The 16,110-nt window shown below is 39.9% G+C and overlaps 1 protein-coding gene across 1 annotated transcript in view; it reads right to left on the bottom strand.

Moving 5' to 3' along the window:
- Slc9a9 (solute carrier family 9 member A9) overlaps positions 1 to 16,110 on the bottom strand; it is a 544,400-nt gene that overhangs the window by 166,614 nt on the left and 361,676 nt on the right. The window contains exon 12 of the mRNA XM_031346346.1: positions 12,147 to 12,300. Coding sequence (XP_031202206.1) covers positions 12,147 to 12,300 — 154 coding nt within the window. The remainder of the gene's footprint in view (positions 1 to 12,146; positions 12,301 to 16,110) is intronic.

Genomic DNA, 16,110 nt, shown 5'->3' with positions numbered 1-16,110 from the left:
AGGAGGAGGAGGAAGAGGAGGAGGAGGAGGAGGAGGAGGAGGAGGAGGAAGCATTCTTCAGTACATTCCTCTGGCATTTCTCCAAGCCATACAGTTGCCCTGAGTACAATAAAATCATCATTAAGCCATATTTTGCATCTAGTAGGCAGTTCTCTGTCAAAAGCAATTTCCGCATTGTGAAGTTAAGTGTAAACCTGAGTACTAGTTTTATAACTCCAGTTAGGATCCCACATTTTGACGGTGCGATTGATCTTTAGGGGAAAATGGGCATTTTAATGTAATTCCTTGGGTTTTTACTCTGTAATTTTTCTTAAGCAGCTTCATTTAGAATTAAAGTATGCATTACCAGGTAAAAGGTTGTAACCGATTGAAAAACAAGACTTTATTTTCTGGTGAGAAATTGGAGATCCTGGGGAATTAAATGGTGTTGATGAAGATGCTGAAATCTACCCAGGCTGGGATCTATTCACTGCTTACTGAACCAAAAGGAATTGGGGGAAGGGGAGCCCTCACTGCCTAGGGCTTAGAATACACATTCCCTACTGCACAAAAGGAAGATGGGACCACTTTGTTTTATTTCTGGGTGAGCAAAACGGATGAAACTGATATGAAAGCAGGGTGGATGTCTATCATAAAAGACAAGCCCCACGAGCAGCGGCCAGGTGCATGTCTCAATGTGTGGTGCCTCAGGACCATAACAAATATTTAAAAAGGACTTGGACTGCAGAAAATATAATTTGTTGTATACCTTTTATAATCTGACCCATTTAGGACAATGGAGCTAACAAGATTGGGAATTTGATTGAATTGTAACTAAGAAACCCACTGCATACACAAAGAACTTTATTCCTTAAAATATCAAATATGCATTTTTCTCATGCCTAGGAAGCATACATCTATTTGTTCTTGGTCACAAAGAAAAATGTCATATTTTTAAAAGAGAAAGTCATGGTGGAGGTGTCAGTACTAGAGCACTTGCCTAGCATGCCCAAGGTCCTGAGTACAATCCCCATCCCTGAGGAAAAGCAATTAAGTTTGTCAGTCATGGTGCTGCACAGCTTTAACCTCAGCACTGGTAAGAAAGATGGAGTTCAAGGCCAACCTGGAGTATAGGAAACTGTCTCAAACAAGACAGAAAAGCCAGACTGGAACGACAGCCAAAAGCAACAATAACAACAACAATAACAGTAACAACAACCAATGAAACAAATGAAAAACAAAAAGCCCTCAGAAAATTAAAAAAAGTTATTGAAAAGATAATCATTTAGCAAGAAAGGAACTCTCTATCTAGGAATTATATATCAATGGCTGCGAGATGGCTCAGTCCATAACATGTCTGCTATGCAGGGAGGAGGGCCTGAGCTTAGTCCTCAGGACCAGTGTTGAAAAACCAGGAATTACGCTACATCCCTGAAACCCCAGAGTGGGGGAGGAGACAGGCTGATCCCAGTGGCTCACTGACCAGCTAGGTTAGCCTAGCAGGTGAACTCCTACAGTGCTGAAAGACTCTGTCGAAATAAAAATGGTGGAAGATGCCTTCGGGACAACTCCAGCCTGCACACTAATGCACATGCGCACACACACACAGAGTAGATATCAAGAGCAAATTAAACCGAAATATAAAAGTTTAACTGAACAAGTATTACCAGTGGGATGCTAAACTGGCAAGATCAAGATGGTTGTGAAGGGGATAATTGTGTGGTACCCAATTATTGCCCCACAGATTGAAAGTAAACTATAAAGTAGAAGAATGTACCTTTGTAACACATGTTACCATTGTCCCATAGGAGTAAACTCAGCATTGTGACAATGAGCATCCTGGTGGAGCACCCAGGGCAAGGCCCCACAATGCACAAACAAAGCATTGCACACTATTAAGCACACAACATTACCAATGGGTATCCTTGAAGACAAAAAAAGACTCAACCTGAATTTCAAAGCTTGACCTGCTTTCTCATTTAAAAGAAATACAATATAGGAAAGAGTATATTAATTGACACCATCATCAAACAAGTCCAGAATGTGGATAAACATAAAACAGCTGACCTGCTTTCTTCTATAAAAATCAATATCATAGAGAAAAAAAGAGTCAGGCTCAAATACAATATATTACCTTGATTCAATCCTGAATTTAAAAATACTTATAAAAACAGTTTTGTAATAATGAGGCATTTGAACACGTACTGATAATAGTGTTGTTGTAATGCTTTTTACACTTGTATTTTGGATACTTAATAGAATGGCTTTATCCTTTAAGATGCGTGCTTCAGCATTAGAGAAGGAGAATATGATGGCTGTCCCAATATTTAAACAGATTAGCACAACCAGAAGAATACATTTAACGTGTCTGGAGGTAGGGGCTGTCAGTCAGGGGTAGAGTGCTTGTCTAAAATATACAAAAGAGTATGGCAAATGATTGTTTACATAGAGATATAGCTAGTGTTTATGTATTTACAGAGGAAGGTGAGAAAGCTAAAGGGGCAAATTATTAACAAAAGGAAAAAGTAGGTGAAAGGTGTATATATGTGTTTATATTTATTTTACTATTAGGTTAAATCATGAGAATTTGCTAACACTTGATCACTCTTAATTTACCAAACAACAATTTTACATACCACATGTCATAGAGACAGAGGAAAGGGAATTAAAGATCTATATGAAAAATGACTTAAGGAACTAGAGGGTTTACAACTGTGGTTGTTTGAATATGCTTGGCCCGGGGAGTGGCACTATTTGAAGGTGTGGCCTTGTTGGAGAGGAACCAGGAGAGAGCCAATCCTCTCCTAGCAGCCTTCAAATGAAGATGTAGAATTCTCAGCTCCTCCTGAGCCATGCCTGCCTGGACGAGGCCATGCTCCAGCCGTGATGATAATGGACTGAATCTCTGAGCCTGTAAGCCAGCCCCAATTAAATGTGGTCCTCATAAAAGTTGCCTTGGTCATGGTGTCTGCTCACAGCAGTAAAACCCTAACTAAGACACCCACCTTGCTGTTGATATCTCCCGAACTTTTGTTTTTGTTAGTTTGGTTTTTTTTTTTTTTTCACATGTTTACTTCTCAGTTGTTGATTGAGAGCTATGAGGTCCTCTGTTCTGAGTGTGGATTTGCCCATCTCTCTTTTGGGATCTGTCAGACTTGTCTTGTCTTGGAAAGCAATGCTGTTAGCTGTGTGCTCATTTTATATAGTCACTCTGTCTGAGTAAACTGATTCTTTCATCATTACATAACATTCTTTTTTTTATTTCAACCAGAGAAATATTCTTGCTCAGAAGACTATTATGTGCAAGACCTCATTTGGGTGTTTGCTTGATAAAGCTTTTCTAATTCTCTTATGTTTAGCTGGCCTATGTCACATCTATGTCATAAGTCAAGTATGTCTCTTATTGGCATCACATAGTTGATTCTTTTTATTCACAGTTTTTAATCACTGACAATTTACTTCATTAGTTGTTGCAATAATTAATGCCTTTGGAGTTAGATGTATAATAGTGTCACTTAGCTATTGTTTATGATGTTCTTCTGTTCTTCTCACTGCTTTCTATGTGAATGGGTAGAGGAATTTTAATCCAGCAACATGGCTGCTCTAGCAACGGGTCACATCCAAAGACTTCCATTTGTGTGATTCATTCAGAATGCAGCCATGCCACACACCTTTAATCCTTCTGTCTGGAATACAGACACTCCCTTAGTACATGCCTTTAAGGTAAAATTAGTTTGTAGAAGGAGGCAGCCATGTTTGGAAGTGATATGTGTAATTTAGTGGTGAATCAGAAAGATTTTTTGGGATGAGTCAGAGGTAGGACACACCCAGTTCTCAAGAGAACAGATAGGAAAGGTTGTCTATTTATGAGCAGGGCAGGAAGAGCGTCAGTCAGCTGGGAGTCAGTGCAGTGAGTGCAGTGCAGTGCAGTGCAGTGCAGTGCAGTGCAGTGCAGCTCCTTTGTGGTTTCATGCAGTTCAATGCAGAAAAGCAGCAGAGGCAGTCAAAGCCAGAGAATAAAAAAGAGCCAGAAGATTAGAACACATTGCCAGAGTTAGTTTGAGGCCTAGCAGAGCAATGCAGTGAGAAGCTGAGAGAAGCCAGATTGAATCAGTCATATTGGAGAGGAGACTGAGCCAGAACAGCTGAGTTGAATCAGCCAACTAGAGTTCAGAAAGAACTAGACAGGGTGAGCTTACTCAGCAGTAATCTTCTGGAATGACAATTATATCAAGTGAATAAAAATTACTTTTATAGGGATGTGTTTGAATTTGTTTCATATTCCATTTTATTCTTAGTTTGATATTAAAACATACCCTGATGGCTTACATATGTCAGTAATTTATCTACAAACCAGAATATAAACACACATAACTCTTTATAATCTACTTTGAATTAACTACATCAAGTAGATCTTAGAAAACTTAGCATTTGCCAGGCCTTTATACCCACCCTCTGTTTTGAAAATCTATGATAAAGTTAACTTTATCTGTCAGCACTATTTAAAGTTTTTAAGATCTCAAGAAAAGAAAAACATGTACTTATTATACGTCAGTGATGCCTGCTGTTTCGGTATCCTTCCTGTTTCTGCGGTTCCTCCTTCCTCTAGCAGTATCTCTCTGCTATCTGAAGGAATTCCTTCCATTGTTTATCCAGAAAGGGTCTGCTGCTAAAAACAGACTCTCAAGTCTTGAATAGGTGGGTGAATCCTCCATCTGCCATCTTTCCTTTCACCATTAGGCCAGTCCAGTGGGTTCTTTACTTTAGACATCACTTTTCAGTTCTAAAAGCCTCATTTGTTTCCATTTCACAATTTAATTTTCCTGTTGATTTTTTTATTTGTTTCTGTTGTATTTTCTATTACTTTCTTGTCTGTGTATGTATATGTATGTATATGTGTGTGTGTACGTGTGTGTGGTGTGTGTGTGTGCATGTGCTATGCGTATATGTGTTTGCTTTTACTTCTTGAAGCACAGTCATAAAATCATTACATCATTAAAGTATTATTCTCTGAATTCCAACATCCCTGTCATCTTGAAGTTAGTATCTATTATGTTTTCATTTGTGACATATTGTTTTCCTAATTTTCATACACTGAGTAATTATAAGCATTTCTTACAAAATCTGAATATTATGTAAAATGGCTTGATCAGATTCGCCTATGAAATAATATTTATTATTCTTTGGGGAGGGCGTTTGGCAAGACTAGGTCCAGGGCACCAGTTCTTGCCTGCCTTGTGTTACCTGGGGTTCCTATATTGGTTCCAATACAAAGTCTTTGCAGCACTACTCAGCTCTGCCTGGCATGTGTGCCACCCAGTGCTCTGTTTGACTCAGGCTCTTCTATGTAGCTTCTCAGTGCTATGGTATGTGATTTAGGGTTAGCTAAACCCATGCAGCTTGACAGTAAGCCCAGAGTTAATGCCTGCTTCAAAGAGCCATCTGCTTGACTGTCTTCCAGTCACAATTGTCTTCCCATGTTGTAGCCACCCCCAAGGACTTTCCCTTGCTCCCTAAGAATGAAAGTCTTTAGTGCCCCTACACTGCTGTGCATGTCTTGTGCCTTCTCCACAATATTGCACCTGCTCTCAAGGATAACTGGTGAGGGGAGCAGGAGAGGGGAAAAAATTGCAACAGGATTACTGCCCCTTATGGTCAGAGTGTCACTGTCCTTTTTCAGGGATTTTGGGTAGTGCCATGGTCATGGTAATCTCAGATCAGATAAGGGGCCTACCTGCCTACCTTCCTCTCTCCCTCCTTCTGCATCCCTGCCTCTATTCCTCCTCTCCTTCCTTCCTTGCTCTCTTGACCTGCAGTTTCACTACTTAACCCAGAAGCAAAATAATTTCTCTTATAGTTCTTTGGCACCTTCAGTTCCAATGCAAGAGACTCAGACAGAAGAGCAAGGATGAAACCCCACTCCTGGCCCAAGAGTTGGATTACTCCCGATCTGTTATCATTTGCTTTGTCTTCTTTCTCTTTTGGCTATTCATGTTTAAAATTAGGATACAAAAAGCAGTAAGTTTCATTACAGTATTCTTATCTGTGTGTGAAGCATCTCATATGTTTCTGTCCACCCCTCTTCCCCACCACCCTCCCTGTCCTTCCTAGCCTCCTCTTGCTGCTCTTCTATTTCTACCTGCTTTCATATCAAGAATGTCAGGACCACCTTGCTTCTCTCCTTCTCTCTTCCCTCTCATGATCCTCCTTCTTTCATAGCACACACACACACACACACACACACACACACACACACACACTCATGAATTTGCGTATGAGACACAAAATGTGGTATTTATTCTACTTCTGAATTATTTTCCTCCACTTCCATCTACATTCCCACAAATGCCATGATTTAATTCTTATGGCAGAATACAATTTCATTGTGTTGTGTGGACCCTGCTTTCTTTATCTGTTCTTCCATTAGTGGGCTTCTAGGATGTTTCCTACCATTTGCTTTTAGAGTCTTTGCACAATTACTACCTGCAGTGGGTCAAGTGCTTTGAGTTTCATTTACTGGGAGACATGGGGTAAGGATGAATGCTCTGTTACAGCCAGGACTTTCTCACCCTGGAGTAACAAATTCCACACACTGCAGTTAACTCACTTTTGCTAAACTTCATATTTCACCTAAATATATGTCTGTTACTTAAAAGAAGACAACTGTTTTGGGTGGTGTTTTCTAACAGCTAAACACATTTCCTTCCATAGAGCAGAATATGGTTGTTTGGTAAACTTAGTACTAATACATGGATGAAGCTCACTGATGCTGGTGTTAAGAGAAACCAAATAAGAACAGGGTTGGGAAGGGTGGCTGGAGGCTGTGGAGGTGAAAAATGTATCTCTGGAACTGGGAATATGCTGTATATATAAGCATAGCACAGTAAAGCACCCAGATGGTGAATAAATTTAGGTGCAGCTAACTCATAACACTGGTTATAAACATGCTGTTCTTTTAGGTCAGCAGTAGATTGCTCTAGTTATCCAACATCTATAATTAATATGTCAAATTAGATTGATGTTAGCAATAAATACATAGATTTAGAAGTCATTATAAAAGAATCTATAGAAAGTTGAAAATCCTTTCCAGAGGGGAGTGGTGGGTGAGGAACAGAAAGTATGATTCTATTTCAGTGAGTGAACTAGTTGCCCATGTCTCAGGAGACAACATATTTCTCAGGTCTGTTGATTGAAATAACTTGATATAAAATGTATAAGCTGGTTTAAAATCAATACAAGACATAAACATAAAATATAAATTGATGAAACGACATAAGTTGGGTATTTGAAAAATTCATAAGCAAGGATTATTATCTGAAGATGGGAATAGAAACATATTCCAGAAAGACTTCATTTGAGCTGTTGGATAACTGTAATAGTTTTGTGGGGATTTTAATGAAATTTATCATCTTGAATGCTTAAGTAGTGGTTGTCTCTAAAATTGATGAATCTAGTTACAGGACAAAATGAAGTAAACTCTCCAGAGACCATTTCTTTCTGTTCTCCGTGAAAGCAAGCTTCCACAAATGCATCTAATTAATACCACTGCATTTGTGTATATCACAATAAACGATAAGGATGTGGCTAAGAAGTGGAGTTTACAGGAGTTCTTTTTGGACATTTGTTGCATGCTTTAAATTCTTTGTACACTTCACACCTAATGCTCATAAACTCTAAAGAAGTATTTTTATTGCTATCACCTTCATTTTATAGATAAGAAAAATGAAGATCTGAGAAGCTGAATTTAGAGCTTATAGTCCACACTTTAAAGAGATCGAAGCAGGGAAGGACTCACACTTTCAAAGTCTCTCTGTATATATATCAACACACATCTCTCTCTCTCTCTCTCTCTCTCTCTCACACACACACACACACACACACACACACACACACACACACACACATTTACTGCATTAATCTCCCTGTGAAGGAAATTGTTAGCATGCTTGAGAACTTTGGTGCTAGGGAGGAAACCAAATAGATAAATAGTAAGAGAACTTATTGTAAGCATTTCTCCACTGTATTAAATTGATGTTTCCTTACCTCAGTAATATAGGATATTCTGTGTGTAAGCAGTTGTACTTAACCCTGTTATCATTTATATATATACATATACATATACATATATGTGTGTGTGTGTATTAAGGGCAACAATCTATCTCTGTGTACATTTTAATGACAATTGTTATCACAGAACTTCGTAGCCAGTGGGCAAAAGTGATAAAGGAAGCATTTGTACATGGCTTTGGGCCAAAACCCAAGAATCAATTTTAAATATAATTAAAATACCAACACTGGATGAAATCAAATTATCTAAAAGTTATTTGCCCTGCAATGGACACAGACTAGGGCAAATAATTTTGTTTCCTTGATTTGGGGAAGAGAGGATGGGATGTCTTGGCTTGAATGGGGAAGGGTAATAAATTCCTGTAATTCCTCTAATTCTAGGTTGTAGTTGAGGAAGACCAGGCGGGGTTGGCCTTGTTGACCTTTAACCCTTGCAGGTCACAGAGAAAGACTGCATGGAGAATCCCTGCTACAAAGTGAGCCTGCCCAGTCCCTCCCATAGACAGGGACCTTCTAAGCATGCTTTTAATAAGCCTACTTTGTTATGAAAATATACCTCTTTTCCCCACAGAGGATCTGCCAATCAAAGTAGATTGTAGGCATTCAGAATGAGCTCTCTCATGCAGGTGGGAACAGAATGCACCGTTTGGGAGTATGGGCCTCCTGATTAAGCCGCAGGGCTCAGTGGTTCTGCAGCCCCACAGTGATGTCACATTGCCAGGTTTTACCCATGCTAAGAGGTAGCCACCATCCTCACTTCTATTTTATAGGTTAGAGACAGAGACAGAGAGGTTCTGTGCCTGAGTTTTATAATCTAACATCCAACACGCAATGGTTATCTGGTCAAAGATGGCTACGATTAGAGGTCATTGTCATTCTACCAGGGTGGTTTCTAGTGTTGTCTGGGAGGCAAGCTCTGTACTGCATTTGCAAGGCTATGACTCCAGCTGTGGTCTAGTGTAAGTTCCTGAGAAGGCAGATGCCCAACCCTATACCAGGAATGGCATTACCATCCCAGACTTAATTCTATGGTGCTACTTCCACAGAGCTGGCCTTTGGTGTTTATGTGATACCTTACTGGACCCTGTGTGGCAAAGCCTGAGACCTTTCATCTCCCCTGTTTCCTGCCTACCCGCAGAGGGTCCTTGGAAAGTGTTCACTGGGTTTCTTCACTGCGGTGTTCGTGACCTCATAGGAGGGAAGAGTTGGACTCTAATCAAGAAGCAACTCTTCTTCTTACATCTAAGCCTCCAAAATAACACGGGAGGAATCCATTTCCTTTAAAATTTAAAAAGAAACGAACACTCAATTTGTTTCCAATTGACACATTAAGTATATATTTTACTATTAATGTTTTTAAAAATAAATTAAGTTTTTTTAAGATGAGAACTTTGCACCATTGCTAGGACCAGACTTATGAGCTTGCCTCAGAGGCAATGATCTTTATTCAGGTCTCAGTGACATGACCATTGCTGTTTGAGTCAGGTTTATCAAAGAGAAACTGATATTGCTGCTAAGTTGTTACCTGATAGGAAACATTTTCCTTACCTCCTACTGTGGTAGTTTGTAACCGAGTGAAAAATCCTATAGTAATAGAAAAACTAACTCAAGTACTTTCCAAATAATTTAAGAGAAGAAAGTGAGAAAGGGCAGACCTTGTAAAATAGGTTAACAAATCATATTCCAGGAAGTATGTGGGTTTCATGTGAGGTCATATTTGCATTCTCTCCCGGAGCCTTCCACACTTGTGTCTTTTTATCATAGTTGCAACTTACTCACATACTGTGGAAAGAGTCAGATAGGAATGTTGGCAAAGGTGACTTGCCCTGTGAGTAAGCAGGCCCTGCTAACCACATGTAGGAGATGGGCCACTGCGCGTTCAGAAGCTGAGATGGATTTGATGACTCCTTTAAGACCATCACCAACCAGAAAAGGAGAGCAGAGCCCATGACAAGATCATATAGCACAGGTGAAGCCAATAGACATCTCCCGTCTGTGTATCTGCATACCTACTCTTTTACTGTCCTGGCCTTTAACTGTTCTTATAGCCTTGACTCCATCTGCCTGAGCTAACGTCCCAAACATCTTCATGTTTATGTCCTTCAGTATTCTCCTTTTGATGTCCTTAGGATTGCTTTTGGGGGTTTCTGCTCTGGTTTCAGGTTTTCAGTGGAGAACGCCAGCCTTTCCATGTGGTGGAACTCCTGGTACTTCCTTTCTCTACATCTGTCCTGGTTCTGTCCATACTTGTCCTCATCCTGGATAGTAGCCCCATCTGGTACTGAGTCACCTGGGCTCTTTGGAGTCATCCACCACTGGGACAACTCCATAAGGTTACTACCCCAAGCTGCACTCTAGGAAGGTTGGCCTCCACGCACCTCGTTCTGGATACTGTGTTTGACGCCACACCTTTTCTTTATCAAGTTTGTCGTGCTGTCTGGATACTTGCCCTAGCCCATCTAAGGATCCACCATTATACCTCTTTCTCCCCAGCTGACTCAGCATCAGAGATCTTGTAAGTTATGGTACTCATGGGAAGTTAGCTGGTGCTGTTGGAAAGCACTGTAGGAGAGCTGGCTAAAAACCAAATATGTTACCAATTTGGGAATAACTTGAGAGTAAGAAAAGAAATCATAGAAAATAAAATATGTTTGATTATTTGAAGGAAAATTGGACAGCTCTTTCCTATGCTCTCCATAGAATATTTTGATAGTGTATTTGACACTTCAGTGGGACTTCTCTTCCTCTAAGCTCTGCCTTCTAAGCCTCATTTTTCCATGCAGGGATCCAACCTACTGAATTTTATTTTCCAGAAATCTGAACGCAGCACTCTCTTACTAATGATTCACGGGGGATCCAACTCTTGAGAGTTTAATGCAATGTGTGTACTCATCCATAGGAACCCTCCAGTAACTACCACTGTGAAAGAAATTGCAGACCACGTTTATATGGCGAGAAAATAATTCAACAAGCATTTCAAAGCACTCACCGTTCACCTTTGGTCAAAGCACTTTTGTGTGTTTAGTAATATTCACAGTAGTCCACAGGGTCTTTTACCCTGAAATTTGGTTTAATACACAGCTACTGGGCCTACTTTACACATAAGCCCACTTATACTAAATATGTGAGGCCTGCTCCTGCATTTTCTTTGCTAAATGGGTAGAAAGTTCTTGCAAATGCTTAACAAAAAGCATTTGTATTTATACTTGTAGTCACTTAAGTTTTCGTGAATTATTTATTTATTTATTCTTATTATAGTGGACATGCCATACAAAGGTGCTGAAACCATAGCCGCTGTTAATAAGAAACTGTGGAAACCTTTTGTAGTTAGAAGGATCTTTTCCTATTGGCTGCAGTGGGCATAGAGAATGGGTGGGAACTGGAGAGAATCATTTTGATGTACACATGTGAGAAATGAAATGTTTACTTAATCCATTACCTTAAAACCAGGACCTGGGTTACAGAGACATTTCAATAAAGACAAAAACACTTTATAATAGATTTATCCAAACTGGCCCCAGCTATCCACTTTTCTCTGTCTGCTACCCCTACCATCTAGATTTGTAGTGTGCAGCTACAAATTAGACAGGTTCTGACTGAAACCTTGCCTTCTGTCTACAGCACCCCCTTTGAAAAGCATATGGCTCCCTCACCAAATGTGTGCTAAGCAGTTGTTCCTATTTTAAATGTCAGTGCCAAGAGTAAAAAGCAAAGCAAACCTGCTTCCTTGTTAGTTTTGCTGCTTTTTCTTTTAACAGTCTTAACTAGAATGTAGCTATCTTGAGGTCAAGAGTTGTTTCTTATTTTTTTAAAGTTTCTAAGTGTAATGCACTGTACTTTAATACTGTTGAATGGATAAAGTCACAGGTGAATAAATCTATTTGTAGGGAAGCTTAAAAAGAGACAACATTCCAAGCCTTTTGGGAAAGTCAGCCCAATGTACAGTAGGTCATACTGCTTCACCTGAGACTGAAGGTCACTTGGATGCTGGGGACAGATGGGGTACAAATCTACCATTGCGCTCTCAATGAAGTCAGCTTTATTAGAAGTGGAACAGGCCAGCCATGCTTCTCAGTGATTGTGTTAGTAGGGTCACGTACCTGATCTGAAGCCACGTCAGCATGGGGATCGTTCCTCCTCCAAACACCCAGACAGTGAAGAACACAAGGAGCAGTGTGGTGGTGAACATCATCTGTTTGGGCTGAGATTCCGTGTTGCGGATGGCCAGGGCGAAGGCGATGGCCCCTCGCAAACCTTATAGAGAAAGCCAGAGGGGCCACTGATTACGGAGACTAACTCATTCTCTTTTGATATATTTATTTATTTTTACAACCTGCTAACATAACTTCTTTATTAACTAAAATTTTTATACAGAGATGATTGTAGATTCCCATGGAGTTCTGACAAATAATATGCAGAAATGCTTTTCCTTAGTCTCTGCCAATGATAACATCTTGCAACGAAACAGCATGACATCTTAGCCAGAATATTGATGCCTATCTTCATAGTTAAGACATAGAACATACCCTCCAATCAAATAGGAGTCTTACTAGCTGCTCTTTTTAAATCTCACCCAATATCTACACACACACACACACACACACACACACACACACACACACACACACACACACGGTTGCACGCGCCTTAACTCATAGTCACCAGTACCCTGTTCTCCATTTCCACAACTTTGTCATTTCCAGTTGTTTTAATGTCTACATGTCATGAAGCAATGGAACCAGGGGAATCATTTGTCGCTATGTCTATCCAGCACAGATCTCCAGATATTAAGTTTGTTGACTGGATCAGTGGTCTTTCATTGCCATCCTTGAACTTTCATCCATGTCATGGATGTTCCATGGCTTGGTTGCTTGGTTTAAGTACACCTACAGTTTCCCAGTTACTAGAGATTAAATCAAGACTGCTAAAATTGGCATATAGGCTTCTGTGTGAACATATTTTTCTTTCTCTGAGATAATGCCCCAGAATATGATCAGAGTAGTACAGTATCTGCATATTTCATTTTTTTAAAGAATTACCATTTTTACATTCCAGCTAGCAACATAAAATTCATCTAAATTTTCCACACCCTTGACATATTTGGTGGTGTCACTTTTTTTAGTTTAAAGCATTGTGAGAGGTATGGAATGGTAATTTGCTACAGTTTGGATTCTCTTTTCCTTATGGCTAAAAGCATTGAATACTTTTAATTTGTTACTCTGTTATCTGCACACTTTGCTACATGAAACAGCTCTTGTATTTTTCCTCCTTTTTAATTGCACTGCTGGAATTTCCAATTGCCGTGTGCTGAGCTCTTTATACATGGTCCATAGCAGGCCTTTGTTAGATGCAGTGTTTTAAAAATATTGCCTTCTAACCTGCAGCTTCTTTTTCTCATCTTTGAGGTTTGGAGGAACAATCGTTTTAGGGTTGATGACATAAAACTTATCATTTTTCAAGTGAATTGTATTTTTAGAGTCAACTCTAAGGACTCTTTGCATAAACCTAGCTCCTAAAGATTATCATCTATAACTTTTATATTTAAGCCCACAATTCTCTTGAGGCGTTTGTATATCAAGCAAGAGGCTCTGGTTGTGGTTATCTTTTGCACGGGTGACATCTACTTTTCCCATCAACTGTTTTTCTTATTTTGTTTTTAACCTCTGTTCAAAATCAGTTGCCTGTATTATATGAGTCTGTTTCTGAGTTTATTGCATTTATCTGTGTCCATTCCTGTAGCATACTGGCCTGATTATTCTAAGTACAGAGTGGGCCTTGACATTAAGTACAGCAAACTTACTTTTCTTTCTTTTTTAATTTTTTTTATTTTTTATTAGATTTTTTTCTTTACACTTCAAATGATATCCCCTTTCCCAGTTTCCCCTTCAAGAAAAATAAATAAATAAAACCCTATTCCCTTCCTGCTCCCCTTGCTCATCTACCCACCCTCTCCCACTTCCTGGCCCTGGCATTCCCATACACCGGGGCATAGAACCTTCACAGGACCAAGGGCCTCTCCTCCCATTGATGACCGACAAGACCATTCTCTGCTACATATGCGGCTGGAGCCATGAGTCCCACCATGTGTACTCTTTGGTTGGTGGTTTAGTCCCTGAGAGCTCTGAGGGTACTGGTTAGTTCATATTGTAATGTGGTATATTTATACAATGGAGTACTATTCAGCTATTAAAAACAATGAATTTATGAAGTTCTTAGGGAAATGGATGAATCCGGAGAATATCATCCTGAGTGAGGTAACCCAGCCACAAAAGAACACACATGGTATGCACTCTCTGATAAGTGGATATTAGCCCAGAAGCTCGGAATACCCAAGATACAATCCACAAACCACAAGAAACTCAAGATGAAGGAAGACCAAAGTGTGGATACTTCGATCCTTCTTAGAAGGGGGAACAAAATACCCATGGAAGGAGATGCAGAGACAAAGAACAGAGACTGAAGGAAGGACAATCCAGAGACTGCCCGACCTGGGAATCCTTTCCATATTCAGTCACCAAATCTAGATACTATTGTGGATGCCAGCAAGTGCTGGATGACAGGAGCCTGACATAGCTGTCTCCTGAGAGGCTCTGACAGTGCCCGACTAATATAGAAGTAGAGGCTCACAGCCATCCATTGGACTGAGCACTGGGTCCCCAATGAAGGAGCGAGAGAAAGGACCCAAGGAGCTGAAGTGGTTTGCAACCCCTTAGGATGAACAACTATATAAGCAAACTTACTTTTCAAACTTAGCTTTTGATTTCAAAACCAGAGCTTTCCAGTTTTCATGTTTTTCCACAAAACTTTAGTTTTACATTGTATTTGTCTACCAAAAAAAAAAATTCCTTCCTGGAAACGCTTGCTTTCCTAAATCAAATGTCTCTAATAACAAAGAAAACCAGGACCATAGAAAATTAATAACTAATTAACGGACACTTAACACATTCTAGGCTGATTGCATACTCTCACAAACGTTGTCATTGAAACTAACCTACTGGAAACTGCTTTTTAAAAATTGTTTTACCTTTTGTTCTATGATAAAATATGCTAAATGTCCATTGTATATTTATGAGTCTGTACTAAACACAGGAGGTGTCACAAAATGAAAGGCCAGAACTTCAAATAAGTTGATGATATTAATTAAAAACAGAAACACAGAGTTTGATGGGGAGGAGGAGGGAGGCTCTCAGGTGACCAGAGACTCATTGAGCCCCGTGGCCCTTATTAGACCGTGGAGGAGGAAGAAAATGGTTTATAATGGCAGCAAGCATAAGTCAGAGGTAGTGACTCAGCTGTTTTCATAGGAAGGTTTAAATCAGATGCGTATCATTTCAATGGTCCAGTTTTCATCTCTTCTGTAGTGCTCTGGATCTACTCTGTTACTTTGCCAGGGGAGATGTGGCCAAATGTCTTTTTTTTTTATCCCAGATAGAGCATCGGCAACAGACCAGGGAGATAATCCCATCAAGACCCGCTTGGTGAACCAATAAGTTTAACTGGAATTATATCCAGAAACATGGGTGTCCCCTCAACAGCTACATTACTGTAGAGGAGATATAGACATGGAGCTTTCCCCTCAAATATAACCTTCTACACCCCCACCCCCACCCCCGGCCCTGTGTTCTGTTTTCTAGTACTCCAGAGATGCTCAAGGGAGGTAGGACTGCTTGCAGCTGCATGTGTGCACAAGTAAATAGCTGGGATCCTAGGCCAGGGTCTGATAACTCTCCAGTCTTTCTCTGTCTGTGAGGTAATATTAATGAGTTTGGAAGTAGTCACAGGTGCTGTGGTATTAAGACTGCAGAGGCTGTGGTTGTACCAGAGGAGGGACAGCATTTTATAAGGGGTTTAGGATTCCAATTCATTATCATACATTTCAATGATTTAAAAAAAATAAAAAAGAAGATACATGTAGGATGAGGAACATTATAGCTATCCTCTGCCCCAGAACCTAGATTATAATGATTCTTTGTTCTGTCCATGTTGAGAATGTACAAGAGACAAGTGGTATGACAGGGGAGACAGAGGATTAAGCTAGAGAGATTGAACACATTTTTGCCTGAA

The sequence above is a fragment of the Mastomys coucha genome, unplaced genomic scaffold, assembly GCF_008632895.1.
Source record: "Mastomys coucha isolate ucsf_1 unplaced genomic scaffold, UCSF_Mcou_1 pScaffold23, whole genome shotgun sequence".
Classification (NCBI taxonomy): Eukaryota; Metazoa; Chordata; class Mammalia; order Rodentia; family Muridae; genus Mastomys; species Mastomys coucha.
Note: the sequence above shows the minus strand (reverse complement) of the source record. Positions and strands in the feature narration are given on the sequence as shown.